This window comes from Salmo salar, chromosome ssa23 (assembly GCF_905237065.1).
Source record: "Salmo salar chromosome ssa23, Ssal_v3.1, whole genome shotgun sequence".
NCBI classification, from domain to species: domain Eukaryota; kingdom Metazoa; phylum Chordata; class Actinopteri; order Salmoniformes; family Salmonidae; genus Salmo; species Salmo salar.
Window position 1 is genome coordinate 2,005,675 of NC_059464.1, and position 18,431 is coordinate 2,024,105.

At 42.3% G+C, this 18,431-nt stretch overlaps 1 protein-coding gene and 1 long non-coding RNA gene across 5 annotated transcripts; both read right to left on the reverse strand.

Moving 5' to 3' along the window:
- Positions 1-393: 393 nt before the first annotated feature.
- LOC123729817 (uncharacterized) lies at positions 394-4,459 on the reverse strand. The gene is made up of 2 exons (XR_006761472.1): positions 4,397-4,459; positions 394-656 (listed from the first exon to the last, which is right to left on the reverse strand). It is a non-coding gene; the product is annotated as an uncharacterized lncRNA (long non-coding RNA).
- A 1,871-nt stretch (positions 4,460-6,330) lies between these two features.
- LOC106583922 (protein arginine N-methyltransferase 1) lies at positions 6,331-13,664 on the reverse strand. Of its 4 annotated transcripts, none has more exons than XM_014168593.2 (10): positions 13,519-13,664; positions 12,313-12,399; positions 10,837-10,992; positions 10,396-10,459; positions 10,133-10,275; positions 9,485-9,572; positions 8,730-8,845; positions 8,397-8,547; positions 8,068-8,189; positions 6,331-7,837 (listed from the first exon to the last, which is right to left on the reverse strand). In XM_014168593.2, the coding sequence occupies exons 1-10, from the start codon at positions 13,543-13,545 to the stop codon at positions 7,754-7,756; spliced, it is 1,038 nt and encodes a 345-aa protein (XP_014024068.1). In that variant the 5' UTR covers positions 13,546-13,664; the 3' UTR covers positions 6,331-7,753. The 4 variants fall into 4 exon arrangements, with proteins under 4 accessions (XP_014024068.1, XP_014024066.1, XP_014024067.1 ...); XM_014168591.2 differs by having other exon boundaries at positions 9,461-9,572; XM_014168592.2 differs by having other exon boundaries at positions 12,313-12,408; positions 13,519-13,631.
- Positions 13,665-18,431: the final 4,767 nt, after the last annotated feature.

Genomic DNA, 18,431 nt, shown 5'->3' on the forward strand with positions numbered 1-18,431 from the left:
TCCTTGGTGGCACTCTATTATCCTCAAAGCGGGCAAAGAAGGTATATACTTTGTCTGGAAGCAAGACGTCGGTGTCCGTGCCGTGGCTGGTTTTCTTTTTGTAGTCCGTGATTGTCTGTAGACCCTGCCATTTATATATCAGACACATAATACAGGTGTGTGAACTAAAATATATATCCCAGTCAAGATGGAAGAATGGGACAAATAGACAAAGTGAGTATAATTCAGTGCTTTCGCCCATAGAAGTTTATATGAATTTGACCATTCAAATTCATACAAACTTCTACAGGTAAAAGCACTGACATATTCACTTTGTCTACCTTTAATCACAAAAGCCGTGCTAGCATTTACTGCACGTTACTGAAAATCAAACCCTTTCTTTAGTGTCATTGATATATTTATTTTGATTTGACCTTTATTTCAACAGGGTGTCCCATTGAGACCAAGGTCTCTTTTACAAGGGAGCCCTGCATTTTACAATTTACACATTTTATAGAATACAAGCAACAGTTAAAATACACAAATCAAAAATACAATCATAGATAACATCTACAAAACTGATCCTAAATCACCACTCCTACTCCGAGATGCTTTATGAATATGGGCCCTGGTCAGTCAGCAGCATGCTGCTTTCTGTGATCCCACTCACTCTCCACCTGAAATGCAACAACAAAAACATGAATAAGAATAAGCCTAGTCAGTCAGTAACTTAGCTAACTAATGAAACACCCAGCTAAATGCGCACAAGCCAAATCACCCTAATTATTTGCAGTGAAATCAGGAGGGGCATTTACATTGCTAACTTTTTCAGTCACCAATTCATCTATAAACAGTAGAACAAAGTAGTTTGACAAAAAGTGTTCAATATCAGTAACTACTCTTTAAAATATAACTAACAATTATATAGCTAGTTATTTTCTAGAAACCTAGCTACAGTCCACTTAGCTAAGGTGAACTCAACTCAGACTGATGGTGAGAGTTAACATCAGCAAAAGTTAGCTAGCTTTCCCCCAGCAGTTTCAATCTTGCGAACTATGGCATTTTCTCTACTTGATCAATCAGATGGATAGCTAGCAAATATACAGAGTGCAAAAAACATTAGGAACACCTTCCTAATATTGAGTTGCACCCTCTTTTGCCCTCAGAATAGTCTTAATTCGTTGGGGTATGGACTCTACAAAGTGTCGAAAGCGTTCCACAGGGATACTGGCCAATGTTGACTCCAATGCTTCCCACAGTTGTGTCAAGTTGGCTGAAAAAAAACAAGAAAAAAAAACCCTGAGCCTTTCCTCCTATAGCTCCTCCCACCAGCCCCCTTCGGGTCATATGCACTCTAACCAACTCAGATGATATGACCACCCAGGCCAGACAAGTTGTCAGTTCAGGCAAGAGAGTATATATGACCAAGATTCATGGCATAGTAGATCAGAGTGTACAAGACCCTCTAGACAGAGTTGTCCACATAGGCCGACAAATATCTAATATTCTATACTTCAATCCACTTCATCCACATTGGGACATAAGTCTAATATCTGGGCATTCTGAGAATATGGCCAAGCAATCAGTCATAGTCTCTTGATGTGCTGTGGTGTAGTGGTGCCTGGAGAACTGAATATACTGTAATTTTCCCAAACATTATCCAAATGGCCCACCCGGCAAAGAAAATGTGCCCTGTGTGAAAAATTCTACGAGCAACAGTAACATACACTCAATGACCTAAAATGATAAATGCCATATTGGTCTTCACAGTCATGCCAGCCCAAGCTGTACTGTGCAAGTTTATTGATACAATGGCCCTGGGTGAGATGGCTGCCGTTTTACAGTCTCCTAACCAATTGTGCTATTGTGTGGTTTTTTTTCGCGTTATTTGTAACTTATTTTATACATAATATTTCTGCCACCGTCTTATGACCGAAAAGAGCTTCTAGATATAAAGACAGTGATTACACACCTCGTACTGGAAGAATATTTTTTCTTTAACGAGTCGGACGCAAAGGATTTACTTCAGACACCCTTGTTGTGTGTCGGAAGTAAATCCTTTGCGTCCGACTCGTCCCAGTCATTCGAAAGGAGAAAAAGACGGAGATATCGGGGACGTAGGTCGGGGTGCCTTGTAAGGATCCGATAGCGAGTGGGTAATCTCCCTTTACCATCAGTCCTATTAGCCAACATACAATCACTGGATAACAAAATAGACTAACTACGATAACGTATTTCCTACCAACAGGATGTTAAAAACTGTAATATCTTACGTTTCACCGAGTCGTGGCTGAACGACGACATGAATAACAGAGCTGGCGGGTTTTATGCTGCATCGGCAAGATAGGGAGTGGTGGTCTGTGTATATTTGTAAACAACAGCTGGTGCACAAAATGTAATTGTAAGTAAGAAATTATGAAAAGTAACAATAAAATAACAAGGCAATATATAAGAGGATACCGGTACCGAGTCAATGTGCAGGGGTACAGGTTAGACGAGGTAATTTGTACATGGAGGTAGTGGTGAACTGACTATGCATATATAATAAACAGCGAGTAGCAGCAGTGTACAAAACAAATGTAAATAGTCTGGTTGCCATTTGATTAATTGTTCAGCAGTCTTATGGCTTGCGGGAAGAAGCTGTTAATGAGCCTTTTGGTCCTAGACTTGGCGCTGCGGTATCGCTTGCCATGCGGTAGCAGAGAAAACAGTCTATGACTTGAGTGACTGGACAAATGGAACACCTATGTGAGAATGCTATTCATTGACTACAGCTCAGCGTTCAACACCATAGTGCCCTCAAAGCTCATCACTAAGCTAAGGACCCTGGGACTAAACACCTGCCTCTGCAACTGGATCCTGGACTTCCTGACGGGCCACCTCCAGGTGGTAAGGGTAGGTAACAACACATCCACCATGCTGATCCTCAACATGGGGGCCCCTCAGGGGTGCGTTCTCAGCCCCCTCCTGTACTCCCTGTTCACTCACGACTGCATGGCCAGGCACAACTCCAACATCATCATTAAGTTTGTCGATGACACAACAGTGGTAGGCCTGATAACCGACAACGATGAGACAACCTACAGGGAGATGGTCAGAGACCTGGCTGTGTGGTGCCAGGATAACAACCTCTCCCTCACCAAGCATGCCACAATTCTCATCGACGGACTGTAGTGGTGCAGGTTGAGAGCTTCGAGTACCTTGGTGTCCACATCAACAAACTATCATGGTCCAAACACACCAAGACAGTCATGAAGAGGGCATGACAAAGCCTATTTCCCCTCAGGAGACTGAAAAGATTTGGGATGAGTCCTCAGATCCTCAAAAAGTTCTACAGCTGCAACATCGAGAGCATCCAGACTTGTTGCATCAATGCCTGGTATGGCAAATGCTCGGCCTCCGACCTCAAGGCACAGAGGATAGTACGTACGGCCCAGTACATCACTGGGGCCAACCTTCCTGCCATCCAGGACCTCTAAACCAGGCAGTGTCAGAGGAAGGCCGTAAAAATAGTCAAAGACTCCAGCCACCCTAAAAATTGTCAAAGACTTGCGCCATCCTAGTCATAGACGGTTCTCTCTGATACCGCACGGCAAGCGGAATCGGAGCTCCAAGTCTAGGTCCAAAAGGCTTCTTAACAGCTGCTACCATCAAGCCAAAGGACTTTGTTTCTGGTCATTTTGAGCCTGTAATCAAACCCACAAATGCTGACGCTCCAGATACTCAACTAGTCTAAAGAAGGCCAGTTTTATGGCTTCTTTAATCAGGACTACAGTTTTCAGCTGTGCTAACATAATTTCAAAAGGGTTTTCTAATGATCAATTAGCCTTTTAATGTGATAAACTTGGATTAGCTAACACAACGTGACATTGGAACACAGGAGTGATGGTTGCTGATAATGGGCCTCTGTACGCCTATGTAGATATTCCATAATAAAATCGGCCGTTTCCAGCTACAATAGCCATTTACAACATTAACAATGTCAACACTGTATTTCTGATCAATTTGATGTTATTTTAATGCACCAAAAAAATTGCTTTTCTTACAGTACCAGTCAATAGTTTGGACACCTACTCCTTCCAGGGTTTTTCTTTGTCATTATTTTCTACATTGCAGAATAAAAGTGAAGACATCAGAACTATTAAATAACACATATGGAATCATGTAGCAACCAAAAAAGTGTTACACAAATCAAAATATATTTTATAATTGAGATTCTTCAAAGTAGGCACCCTTTGCCTTGGTGACAGCTTTGCACACTCTTGGCATTCTCTCAATTAGCTTCATGAGGTAGTCACCTGGAATGCATCTCAATGAACAGTATTCCTATAAGTATTCAGACCCTTCAACCTACTTTGTTGAAGCACCTATGGCAGCCTCAAGTTTTTTGGGGTATGACGCTACAAGCTTGGCACACCTGTATTTGGGAAGTTCCTCCCGTTCTTCTCTGCAGATCCTCTCAAGCTCTGTCAGGTTGGATGGGGAGGGTCGCTGCACAGCCATTTCCAGGTCGATCGGGTTCAAGTCCGGGCTTTGGCTGATCATGTCAACATCATACTTACATTTACGTCATTTAGCAGACGCTCTTATCCAGAGCGACTTACAAATTGGTGCATTCACCTTATGATACTTCACAATCTTAGCTAGCAAGCAGTCATTATCATGAATCATGTCGATAATCTACTGGCAAATCCTTTTCAATCCTTGTCATATGAAGAGAAATTATAGATAAAACTTACCGGTGCTCTCGCCATAAACAATATACAAGTTGGAAAAAACAAATTCAACAATGAGTGGTTTAGAAGGAATCAGCGGCTAACTGCAAGCGATGTAAAGCAATCACTATTTTGCTTCCCCTGCCTGCTATTCAGTGGAGGGTTTGTGGTCGAAGTCTGGGTTTAAGGGTCCCTTTTCCAAGTTTAAAATAAACATTCACACGCAACACCATGGGCCAGAAAAGGTTGAATACATTGGCCATGCTGTCAATCCAGCATGACTTTTGCCACCTACAAAACAACTGGAAAATCTCAGACTTCAGTGAGTTCATGACAACTGGGAACTCTGGGGGGGAATGAGTTCCGACTGGGAAAACAGGTTTTGAACAGTCATCCAACACAGAATTCCAAGTCAGGAGCTCTGACCTGAAGATCACTGATGCCATGATTCTATCTTCCCAGTTGTCTTGAAAGCACCATAAATCCAGAGAATGCCAGACTTGACTAAGTAAATGTAATATGCCTGGGAGGTATGTATACTGTAGATAAGAAAGTAATACTAAATGTATGTTGTGTAGTAAGCTGTTCGTAGCCCATGTGCCTCACCCTAATCATTAGGCAACTTTTCCCCTTATAACTTAGCCTATAGCCTGAGAATGTTATTGAATATTGAACGAGCTTTCATTGTTTGCTTATATGCCCCCTTAATTTATATGGTTCTGACTTTGTGTATAGGGAGAATACTGTAAGAACAGCCCATGTTCTGAATTCTGTCACTGTACATTACAAAAGTGCTGAACAAATAGTTATGACTACCCTCGGTAGCCACTTATCCGCTCATCATTCCCTTAAGCCATAGTTTGTAATTCAATTGATATAGGCCTATTGATTATATACTATCGGTCTATCTCAGTATCTTAATTATTTTTGGCAATATTGGAATTGCATATTAGCTCGTGCTTTTCTTCACGAGGGGATACTATGTCGGTGGGTCTGTACCATGTACCATGTTTTATTAGGCCTATGTGGTCTAAAATACTTCAAATGGTATGCTAAGCGAGTCTCTCTGTGGGGTAACTTGAAGACTAAAGTTAAGGCCTCAACATCTTGCTGAATTTCTTAACATCTGTCCGCCTCGAAAGTGCTAAATGAATAGGCCTACCTCGTCACAGCTCGTTCACTTGCACATGCCTGTACTTAGAGCTACGTGTAAATAAGAACAAACATGAATTCACTGAACAAATGTAATGTCTGTATATTTTTCAAAAGTCAAAACTCATTTCACGTTTGTTATTTAATGAGAAAGCAGTTCTCACGACTGGGGGTGCTGAGTAGTATTTGTAATAAAGCCCTTGTGGAGGGGGGGGCTCATTCTGATTGGTTTGTGCACTCCCAGGCCCAACCATTGCTGCACCCCTGCCCAGTCATGTGAAATCCATAGATTAAGGCCCAACACATTTATTTCAATTGACTGATTGCCTTCTATGAGCTGTAATTCAGTAAAATCTTTGAAATTGTTGCGTTTTTAGCAGATTTAAGAAGTGGATGTCTCGACAAAGACTGTTGCATGTCATTAACACAAACCTAACCTGATTTTCAAACAGTCCCCACTGTTTTGATGACAAATGGACTCAGATAAGCCAAGTAGTTTAATAAAGGGAGTACACAAATCCTGACAGGTTTAAGCAACACTGGCCATGTGTCCTCTATTTATAAATGGTTTCTTAAGAGCCAACTCTATTCCAATTGCCATGAAGACATGCGCCATTAAATATTCGGAACAGGTGAAAAAAAAAAAACTATTTTCCCGTTTTACTTTATTTTTTAGAAAGATAAATAAAAAATTAAAAAAATAAAAATAAAAGTGTGATGGTCCGCACTCAAGCCGCATGAAGCAGCAAGGCAAAGACATGAAACAGTCCGGTCTGACCCATCTCTACCCTGCATAGCCAACTGGTGATAACTAATCTCAGAGGTCGACATCTGCCCCTTCTGGCACACGTTTCAGATTTACGTGCTGCACTTTACGCTAGAGGGCAAACCAGACAGAATCCGGCAAACAAGCGTCCCTGGGATCGGCTAAACCAAAGCTACGGAATCCAGGCGATGACGACAACAGAGTAGAGGGATCTCGTTTACTCCTGCACTGGGAAGAGTGGACGCTTTACTGTGGTTCCAATAAACTATCCAGGTCTCACACTAAGGTACACAGGGCTAAACTCCCCTCTAATCAAAACACACTTGTTTGCTTTTCTTAGTAGGGGGCTCTTATGAATTCCGATTGCTAGAACAGGTTCAGCAAAGACCAATCTGAATGAGGGGGAAATTATAACTGATTCATGGTTAGACTACATCACCCCCACCCGCTGGATGAGAACAAACCGCTTAGTCAGTCTTGTGCAAGGTCATCAGCACAGAGCTACCCAATCAGACATGATGATCCATGGGGCCACTCAGCTCATCTTGAGGCAGGCTCCATGTCATGATGGTAATATCACAGCTACAATTGTAATTGGATTTCCTCCAATTACTCTCATTCTGAATTTTTAAATACACCAATGGCTGACTTGCATCCTCCCTAATACACAATCTAATTGGCTGGTGGGGGACAGAGACCAGTCACAGGAGGCACTTCTTATGAAAATGGGGGGGGGGTCTGCCAAGTCAACAAGATCCAGGACTGTAAAAAAAGAGGCCAAAATGACTGAACAATAACACTATGTACAGGCAGGTGAGGGGTCAGCGCGTGTGTGCACGCTTTGAGTTTAAGCACAGGCTAAGATCACGAGCTGAACGTAACGACATAAGCACATGTAAAAAACAAAAAACAATCAGTGACTATTGCACAATGAGTCGCCATGTCTTTCCACTGGTTGTTTTAAACCTCACAACATCTGATTAAACGTTACAAGAAAGCAAAACAGAATATTTCAAACATTGCTTAAGAGTACTAGTTCTGGAAGATGAGAATTAAGCGATCATACAAACACACTGACCCCTGCTCTCCCTTCAGCACTCCCCCTTTCACAAAACACAAGAGGTGTGGGAGAAGGGGGCACCTAACGCATTCTGTACTCTGAGGTCTTGGACACCTCACAGAGCTGACCCTTGAAGTCTATGTCAACTGTGAAGTCGAGGTCTCTCTGCAAGCGAAACAGACATACAGAAACAGGTTAAATGAGTGGACATCGGATAAACTCCCAGCTGTAAACCACAGAAGATTAATAATTTATACTTTTGGGAAATTATGCCCAGGAAAAGGGTAAACACCCAGCCTTACAAGACAGTCAAACCAACAGAAGGTAAAAAATGGTGGGCTTGGAGACTAAAAAGGTATCCCAACAAACTAAGACCGGGAGGTTTTTCCTCTTACGTTGTTTTTGACATTGGGCTTCATGTTGATGTTGCCAAAAATCTCCTCTCCAGTCTTAACAGTCAGATAGTCATCAAGGTAGAATACAGTCTGCTTCCAGTGGGTGTAGGGGGACTCTGGACCTGGGGAGAGGAGAAACGTGACAGGTTTAATATGACTTCACGTAACAGAAGAAAAAAAATAGCCATTAAAGAGTCAAATGTATTCTCTCAGTTATCAAAGACTACTTGTGTGCTGTCATTTACCATAGACTTAATTTAGGAGGATTCAGTGAACTAATCTATTATTGTAGTGCAGACAGTTTATGGGGGGGGGCCCTAAAGACTCACTGGTGGAGAAGCCCGTCCTCTTGTGACAGCGCGTGAACTCGATGTTGAAGTAGGTGACGAGGGCGTGAATGTAATCATTCCTCTTCACCTGCAGGCAGAAGGGCGAGGTGAAGGACAGGTCGTCGATCTTCACCGTGTATATGTCCACCTCCTGGGGACAATGTAGAGAGGGGGGGAGACTCAGATGACAAGGCAAAACCCTCTGAACTGGAGATATGGTGCCAATACAAAAGGTCACAGTAGCATCAGTCAAGTAACCAGATTCCAAGTGTGTGTGGGGGGGGGGGGGTCACAGAACTGGATTGGGGAGGCTGCTGAGTGTGATCGACTCACCTTGATGAGGCAGGCACTGCTGACCAGCTGTTTGGGGTCCACCACGTCCACTAAGGGCTCCTTGATGGCCACCTCCTTGATGCAGGACATATCGAAGCCGTACACGTTCTCCCACCCTGTTACAGAGAAGAAATAGGGAGTTACCACCACAACTGGGCATACAGCTAGTTTAGAAAGTAACTTTATATTAAATTGTCATCCAGGCATTGTTCTTTGAAGGAAAACTTTCCTAGGTCTAGAAATGCACACTTCAAAGTCCAGACTAGTTAGCTAGATCAACGTTGATATGGCTAACTATTACAGGGGTGGCAGGTAGTCTAGCAGTTAGGGTTGCTGGTATCAAATCAGACACCATTGCGCAAGGCACTTAACTCCCCGGGCACCCAGTGCGGCATCCCGCCGCACCTCACCACAACATGTAATCTTTCAGAGGGGTTAGGTTAAAAGTGAGTTAAATTTTGGTTGGACCTTGCGTGCAATTGACAAATAAAGTGATCTTAATACAAGCACAGTACAACTAAATGTTATTTCCCAAATTGCTGATGAGTCAGTAAAAGTAGCTTTTGGCTCCTTTGAAAGACTCAACCGTGAGAGTTAGCTAAATCTGTTCAATAAGGGCCATGACGGTCCTTGATCACAGAATCCAATCTGACACTCAAAGTCCCCTGACTAGCTCCTCTCCAACCAAAAACATGGGTACAACGCTGGCCAAATCACACCAACTACATTACCCCAGAATTTAGAGGAATTCTCACAGTGGATTTTATAGTCCTTGTACTGCCTGTCCTCAATGGCTGTGACATACAGGGTAGCCCTGTCTGGGAAAATCAGGCCCTCTGGTTTCTGGGTGACAGAAAGGGAGAGAGGGAAAAAGAGCATGGCAGGTTAATACACTTAGGAATGAGAGATTAGCAGGCTATTCACAGGCCTGACGTTTAGTTGCAGCTGTGTGGAATCAAGGCACAATGACTGCTGGTTGTGTGCATGCATCAGTCTGCAAGGGTCGTTGACCCTCCAAGGGAAGGGAAGCCAACGTCTAACACTAATCTAAAACACTTCACAAATGCATAATTTGATCAGACTGAATATTGTTATAGCACACACATTTATCCATGGTACGAACAACAGTTCCGTTTAAACCACTGCTATAGCTGAAATGTTCCAATAAGTCACCCCAGCATGGCGCTGGCGAGATCCACTGAAATGAGTTTTACTTTATGGGCAATTCCACAGCAAGTCAGGAACTGAATCTCCTAAAAGCCTTGGTATATGGCCAAACAGTTTAACACATGCCAATTGTCCCAGAAACTGTCAGTATAGGGAAAGATGGCAATTAAGACATTCAAACAAGCATTTAAGTTTACTCCATAATGTACGAATTAAATATACAGACAGGAACATACCAGCCACTTGTCCCTGGCATAGATGACAGTGTTGAGCATGGACTCGTAGAAGAGGCAGTAGCCCATCCACTCTGAGATGATGATGTCCACTCCCTCTACAGGAAGGTCCACCTCCTCCACCTTCCCCTTGATGATGGTCACAACTGAAGGAGAATGATGAGTTACAACTAAATAGCCACAACATTACTTCAAGCCAGGTTGAAGCATTGTGAAGGATAGGGATGACTGAAAACTGAAGTGGCAGGGGAAAAGTACTGACTTACTGTGGTCCATTTTGTTGGCCTTGACGATCTTCACAGCATAGTCAGAAATACTGCTGCACTCAATCTGAAAACAGAAGCGAGGGTTAGACAGCAGGCCTTCAGGTGTCTCACGAAATGACAACTAACCAAAACCATGGTATCCTTTAGTGCACCCATCAAGGGAATTGAAGTCTACTGTGAATCCATGGGCTTTATGTTCATTATGATTAAGCAAATAAAACAGGTCTTGATGCGAAGCGGTCACATCTGTGACAGATTAAGAACAGGTGTGCCTTACACAATATGGTATGACAATGGGGACATGTCACACATAGCATAGAGAATGGTGAAGCTGTATCACAAGTTCTAAAAGTACTACAGACAGTGCATGGCAGTAAATGAGGTGTGTATGTATGAGTCGCTTCTCCGTATGGAAACAAGGTGGGGGGGGGGGGGACTTACGCCTATGACCTTTTTGGCACCAGCTTTGGCTGCAAACATGCAGAGGATGCCAGTCCCACTGCCCACGTCCAACACCACCTTGTCCTTGAACAGGTGCTTGTTGTGGAACATTGAGTTCCGGTAGGTCAGGGTGCGCACCTCATCTTTCAGCATCTCCTACAGAGCAGGACATGAGGAACATTAGTTAAGGCAACACTTACCGAGGTGAGTCACTCCAACTGGGATGTATACGTGACCGAACATTTGACAATGTACCACCCATCGAAGCCTCCATTAGCCCCATTGTATTTTGGCACAGATGTGCTGACCACAATTCAGTATAAAGCAGTGTGACAGGAGCCTCCACATTTCAACCATTTTGGTTGTGGTACCAATTCTCACCAAATAAACATTTACAGTTGAAGTCGGAAGTTGACATACACCTTAGCCAAATACATTTAAACTCAGTTCAACAATTCCTGACATTTAATCCTAGTAAAAATCCCCTGTCTTAGGTCAGTTAGGATCACCACTTTATTTTAAGAATGTGAAATGTCAGAATAATAGTAGAGAGAATTATTTATTTCAGCCTTTATTTCTTTCATCAAATTCCCAGTGGGCCAGAAGTTTACATGCACTCAATTAGTATTTGGTAGCATTGCCTTTAAATTGTTTAACTTGGGTCAAACGTGCCGGGTAGCCATCCACAATAAGTTGGGTGAATTTTGGCCCATTCCTCCTGACAGAGCTGATGTAAACGAGTCAGGTTTCTAGGCCTACTTGCTCGCACACGCTTTTTCCGTTTTTTTGTTTCATCAGACCAGAGGACATCTCAAAAAAGTACGATCTTTGTCCCATGTGCAGTTGCAAACCATAGTCGGGCTTTTTTAATGGCAGTTTTGGAGCAGTGGCTTCTTCCTTGCTGAGCGACCTTTCAGGTTATGTTGATATAGGCTTGTTTTACTGTGGATAAAGATACTTTTGTACCCATTTCCTCCAGCATCTTCACAAGGTCCTTTGCTGTTGTTCTGGGATTGATTAGCACTTTTCGCACCAAAGTACATTCATCTCTAGGAGACAGAACACGTCTCCTTCCTGAGCTATATGACAGCTGCGTGGTCCCATGGTGTTTCTACTTGCGTACTATTGTTTGTACAGATGAACGTGGTACCTTCAGGCACTAAGGAAATTGCCCCAAGGATGAACCAGACTTGTAGACCTCTACAATTTTTTTTCTGAGGTCTTGGCTGATTTCTTTTGATTTTCTCATGTCAAGGAAAGAGGCACTGAGTTTGAAGGTAGACCTTGAAATACATCCACAGGTACACCTCCAATTGACTCAAATGTTGTCAATTAGCCTATCAGAAGCTTGTTAACCGACTTGTTAACAAGAAATTTGTGGAGTGGTTGAAAAATGTGTTAATGACTCCAACCTTAGTGTATGTAAGTTTCCGACTTCAACTGTAAATGTATGACAACTACCATTTTTATACCTACCTCATGGATACCGAAGTGGGCGTATGAGTCAAAGTAATAGTCTTTAGAAGTCATGTCTTCTGCAGCAGGCTTGGCTGAGATCTCCCCCTGAGAAATCTCACCAAAAGAGATAACAGTCACAACCAGCACCAGACTGGCAACAATGAACACACATATGAAGGTTCTCCAACCAAAACAGTTACAGCCAGGCAGAACATGCTGATAAAATAACAACTCTTGAATAGATGTGAATTGTGTGTTCATTTCTTTAAGTTGCTCAAAACTTATAACATTTTATGTTCATAGGACAATACTTCCAACTATCTAGTTACATTTGGGAGTACGGGTGTGTGTGGTGTTTTCACGTAGTTGTAGTTAAGCCCAAGTTCAGTGTAGTACATGAAGCTTTCCTTTTCTCAGAGCACAAAGGGAGAGAGAAAGCACATGGTGATTTAGGCCTTCACTGACAGATGTAAAGTTCAGACAGCAAATTAACGTAGAAAACCATTAATTAACCGAATGGCGCGCGCTGAACATAACGTTACTTGCGAACTCCCCTAATTAAATGGGCCATGCCTTATTCAAGGAATTGGCTGGCCACAAAGTTACCTAGCTAAAATAGTGGCGTCTAAATCCTCCCGGGTTGCCGGTTAGGTAACATAAGTAGCACAACTTAGAGCTAACACCAATGGCTAACAATTATTAAATGTATTTAGTTATCAACACGTACGTGATGGATTAAAACGGAACTTGAGCTACATAACTCAAATGCCGGCAAAGTGCCAGATGTGCCTTGTGAAATGCTAGTTAGCATTACTAACCTGGCACCCATGCGGGCTCTCCCCCAAGCACGAGCAAGCGATGGCTTGATAATGATTATATCACAACATATACTTATTTCATTACTAATCAGTTTCCCAATTGCATTCATAATTCAGTAACTACAATTACATGACAACCGCGTATACACAGTAAACGTTTGCTGTGCTAGCAAACGTGGCGACAAATGAATGAGCCTTGCCGTATTCGTTATATGGTGCCTGGCTAAAATGGATGCTTTGATAGTGAAGTGCGTGTGTTCTCTGAACTAGCCAACTAGCAGGCTCCGCGGCCTACAATGCCATTGGACATATAGTTACTTTAGCTTAGTGAAAATACTTACATTTTAAGCTACATAAACTAATTATATGTGGCTGAAAATGTATTCGACCACACCACTGCGCTTACCTCCATTCTATCCGTTGTCTCCGCCATTTCAATTCCGTGTGGTCATGGACGCAGACTCATAGTGGTATTAAAACGCGAAGCTTTGAGCCCCCACCCTTTGACGCAAAATACAGTTCGTAATTGGATCCGTGTTGCAGGCACCTCCCAAACGACAGCCCCAGTTTTGCATAAAGATTTCTCATTGGTTCACAATTTCACCTCGAATCAAATCAAATCAAAATAGTCACATACGGCGAATACAACAGGTGTAGGTAGACCTTACAGTGAAATGCTTACTTAAGAGCCCCTAACCTACAGTGCAGTTTCAAAAAATACAGATAAGAATAAGAGATAAAAGTAACAAGTAATTAAAGAGGAGCAGTAAAAAAAATAACAATATATACAGGGGGGTGCTGGTACAGAGTCTGTTAGTTGAGGCAGTATGTACACGTAGGTAGAGTTAATTAAAGTGACTATGCATAGATGACAACAGAGAGTGACAGTGGTATGAAGAAGGGAGGGGCAATGTGAATAGTCTGGGTAGCCATTTGACTAGATGTTCAGGAGTCTTATGGCTTGGGGTAGAAGTTGTTTAGAAGCCTCTTGGACCTAGACTTGGCGCTCCGGTACCGCTTGCCGTGTGGTAGCAGCAAGAACAGTCTATGACTGGGGTGGCTGGAGTCTTTGACAATTTTTAGGGCCTTCCTCTGACACTGCCTGGTATAGAGGTCCTGGATGGCAGGAAGCTTGGCCCTAGTGATGTACTGGGCCATTCGCACTACCCTCTGTAGTGCCTTGCGGTCAAAGGCCGAGCAGTTGCCATACCAGGCAGTGATGCAACCAGTCAGGATGCTCTCGATGGTGCAGCTGTAGAACCTTTTGAGGATCTAAGGACTGTCGGGTCGCGTCAATTCGAATCTGGTATTAGGATATAAACAAACCATGCAACTTAGTTTTGCAATGATTATTTAATTCATCTTTAAGTAAATAGAATGATAGTACAAATGGAAAATATGATGTTCGTATATATGGTCTCCCTGTAACACCACGCAGGGCAGACAGAGAAGAGAACGTCACATCCTTTGTTCTCCCTTATATACTCTGACAGAGATAGTTCCTGCTCATTGCTGGCCTGTCAGAGCGAGGATGAGCGTGGTTTAAACTTCCTCATCCTAACGTCGGCGTGCAGGCTGGTCCCAGCCTCGTGACGCACTTCCTGTCGCCGGGTGTAGTTCTTGTCTTCAGCAGTTGACTTATCCGTAGTTTATATACTTAATATCGTAGCATAGCTTCCCCAGTATATTATATAGGTTATGCAAACAAATAGCCAGTTCAACCCTAACAATCCCCGTTTTCACACCCCCTGGGGTGTGAACATACTCCAATAAGAAATTTCAGAGAAATTTAGGATTCCCCCTTTTGACACCCACTAGGGTGTCACTCAACACAATTTGTATAGCTCCATTTTAATGATTAGATAATTAGAAGAAAAAAAACTCACATCCTTCCGGCTACACCTCACTTGTACTAGGTTGACTACCAGTCACCCAGGAACTTCAAACCTTCACATAAGGAAAGAAAAATTGTACACAGGATAAATTCAAAACATATTATTTAAAAAATGTATTAAAAAGAAGACCTTCTTGCGACAGTGGCTACACCTAACATGTGTGGGACAGACACTTTGTCCCAGTACTTTAAACCTTCACATCCACCTGCCACTACATTCAATACATATGAAATTACTGTGGATACGCTTTATTCAACCACTTCCTCAACAGCAAACCAAGGATCGTCCTCGGACAGACCTATCTTTTGCCCATAGCTGGATTCAGTGTTCTCTGGGGTCAATACCATCAAAGGCATCATTCTGGTTTCTCTGACAACCTCTGTAAAATACTTTCTAAAGCATGGGATTATACGGGCAGCACAACATTTCAATAATAGGAACACAAGCACTAGGGTCAGAAATCCAGTAACCACCATAGATGTGTACTTGCCAAAAAAGATATTCATCCAATTTCCCTCGTCTACCCCCGCTACACCCTTCATTTCAGCAGATAGCTTGTCAAGTCTCAGTAGGGCTTAAAATCATATCATTTCCATTACAATCCACCTGATTGGCTAAATATTTCACATACATTATAACACATCTATTTTTATTGGATTCAGAAATTTCACAGAAAATCAAACTAATTCAGGAAACCCTAAAGATGGTCTCATCTAACATGGGCTCCTCATAATTGAATGAATCCTCCACCTGGCTCGGCGGTAGGTACTTGTCGTCCCATTGGTTTGAACTTTGACTCGGTCCGTATCTCACCATCTGCTCCGTTATCGATCTCCCTATAGTTCTGGTGATTAAACCTCATACAGGTGAAAGCAGCCCATAATACAGATCTTACAACACTTTTCCATTTCCCAAACATGAGCTGTGTTATCAGGAATGTACGTACAGCAATGAACCTAATCATTCTACCTACACCATCCTCTTTTGCCAATAACATATCGAGAGTCAGTCTATTTTACCAGGTCATGAGGGAGGTGGCGGATAATTGGTCAGAGAACCTCTTTACTGCATCCCTGGTTTCATTCATGAATCTCTGTTGATTATAAAAGATGTCATTAATCCAATCCACATTTTTATTTATTGTCAACTACCAAAATAATGTAGTGTTAAAGCCTTCACATATTTGATTCATAGCTTTGTATTCATCTGGAACTTCCCTGAGGATGCCAATAGCATCCATCTAGACAAAGCTAATCCCATCCTGGTCCAAACTCCTCCTGTGCCTACTTTAGCCTCTTACAACTGGCCTCTGATGACTAACTCGAACTGGTTGGACCAATAACCCCAGGGTGCAAGTTCCTAACTACCCTTTGTGGTAATTTCTGTCGTATGCGTCTTTTGCTGGTACTAGCCCACCCTACATCAGTTATAGGTGCTGTGAGGTTAAGAATTGTCTATTCATCTTTCAAACCTAAGTCAGTCACATTATCAATTACTTTCCAGCTATTAAAATCATCTAAGTTCTCGGTGCCATTCTTGTATCTATAACACTGGTGCTCATCAGGAATTTAAGTGAACCTAGGTGGGTTGGCTGAGTACTTCAATCTGGCCCACCCAGTCCCTGTACAGTTGTCTGCTTTCCCAGGAAGTTGTTTAATGTTTACCTTAAATTCTACATCTTGATCTTTTTTGATTCTTTATTCTGCATGTCACTCATCAGTGTATTAATAGTTTCTCTTTTACTTCTTCTCAATTTCAAAGGTATCGTATGATTAGTACCAGAAGGTGGTGGATCTGAATGTATCAGAAAGATTAGACTATGATGCAGCTCAGAGTCTCTACTCTTCCCAAAAACCGCCAACCCTCTCCTGCCCTTAGTCTCTCTGCTTGGTACCACCCCATACTCACACCTCTAGGAGCACACACAGTGATGAACGGTTCGGGATAGGAAATCTTCGTTAAGGAGGTAGCCCCCAGACCCTGTTGGTACTCGGTTCTTCTCCTAACTCTGTGTGTGATCAGCAGTGCTCATATGTGTACATACCTTCTTGCAGTGGATAACGTGGACCCAAGTAACTCTCTCAGCTTTTCTAATGGCAAAGGCAATGGTTTAACAGAACCTGGTATGGGCCTTCCCAACGGTGTTGCTTCCCGTCTTTTCTCCTCAGGGACTGGATCCACACCCAGTCTCCTGGTTGTACTGAGTGAATCCCCTTCTCCCGTGATTCACCTGTTGGACACAAAATCTTGGACATACGGGTTTGGTTAACAAACAGTCTTCTCATGTGTTCTGTTAGTATTTCTTCAACTTCTATGTCTACCTGTTCTGGTATCTCTATTCTCCCTATCTCTGGCATTCTATAGGCTCTACCTGATTAGCTAAAATGTCATCCATCATTTAAAGAGATAGATCCCAGTAAACCAACTCTAGGGATAATATCTTGACCTCATATTTTAGTTACCATAATCATGTCCACCAAGTAAGTTGGGAACGCTTCTACCGATTTGCTATACTTATCTGTTATTGTTAAACACCCCTTCTTCCCCTCAATTCGGAATAGTTCAATAAGTCCATTTCCAAATGTTGGAATGGATATTCTACAAAAAATGTTTTTGTTTAAGTAATATGTTCTTGTTTAAGTAATTATCCTAACCTGTTCTATCACCTGCTCTACCATACTCCCCCTATTTATACATAGCTCAAGCCATGTATCAATTTTGCTGCATATTTAAACAATGTCTTTGATAAGATCAGTAAATTATCCTTATGTCAGCCCTTCTCTTGTAGGATTGCCCCCTTTCATTGTCCACATGTCCAACTCTCCCTGGGGCATTCATCCTTAGTTACCCTGTAACAATTCTCTGTCAATTGTCTTATTCAAGATTTATCTGTGCTGCTTTGTATGGTTTTAAATGCCTATGTGCTTGTCTGTGTAAATAGTCATATCTCTTCTTAGAGAATTTACCAAACATAAACTTAAAATCAAAACTAAAATACATGCTAATGGAGCCGATAATCCCTCCATGAATTAATATCCTAACTAAGCGAACCAAACTAAATTATCTTCCTATCTTCTATTCCTATTATGTCTTTTCTGTCTGTCCCAGTGTTATTTCTGTCCTCACCTGTTTATAATTTAACTATGCTGGTCTTCACCCACTAACCGTTATCTAATTCTTCTGTTTTATCTCTTATTCTTATCTCCTCTTCCTGGCTTATGCTCTCCTCCTGCTACTTCCAACCCATCAAGGTCTCAGCAGTGCAGGGGAGGACTTCTCCATTTGCCCTTCCTTCTATCTGTCTGTCGCTCTTTCTCATAACTGTCAGTATCAAATATGGTTTGTTTCCAAATATTGACTAAATGTCTCATGGTCTCCCCTGTTGCACTTCTGAATTAAAAAAAAAATCACCCTGTCTAGATAT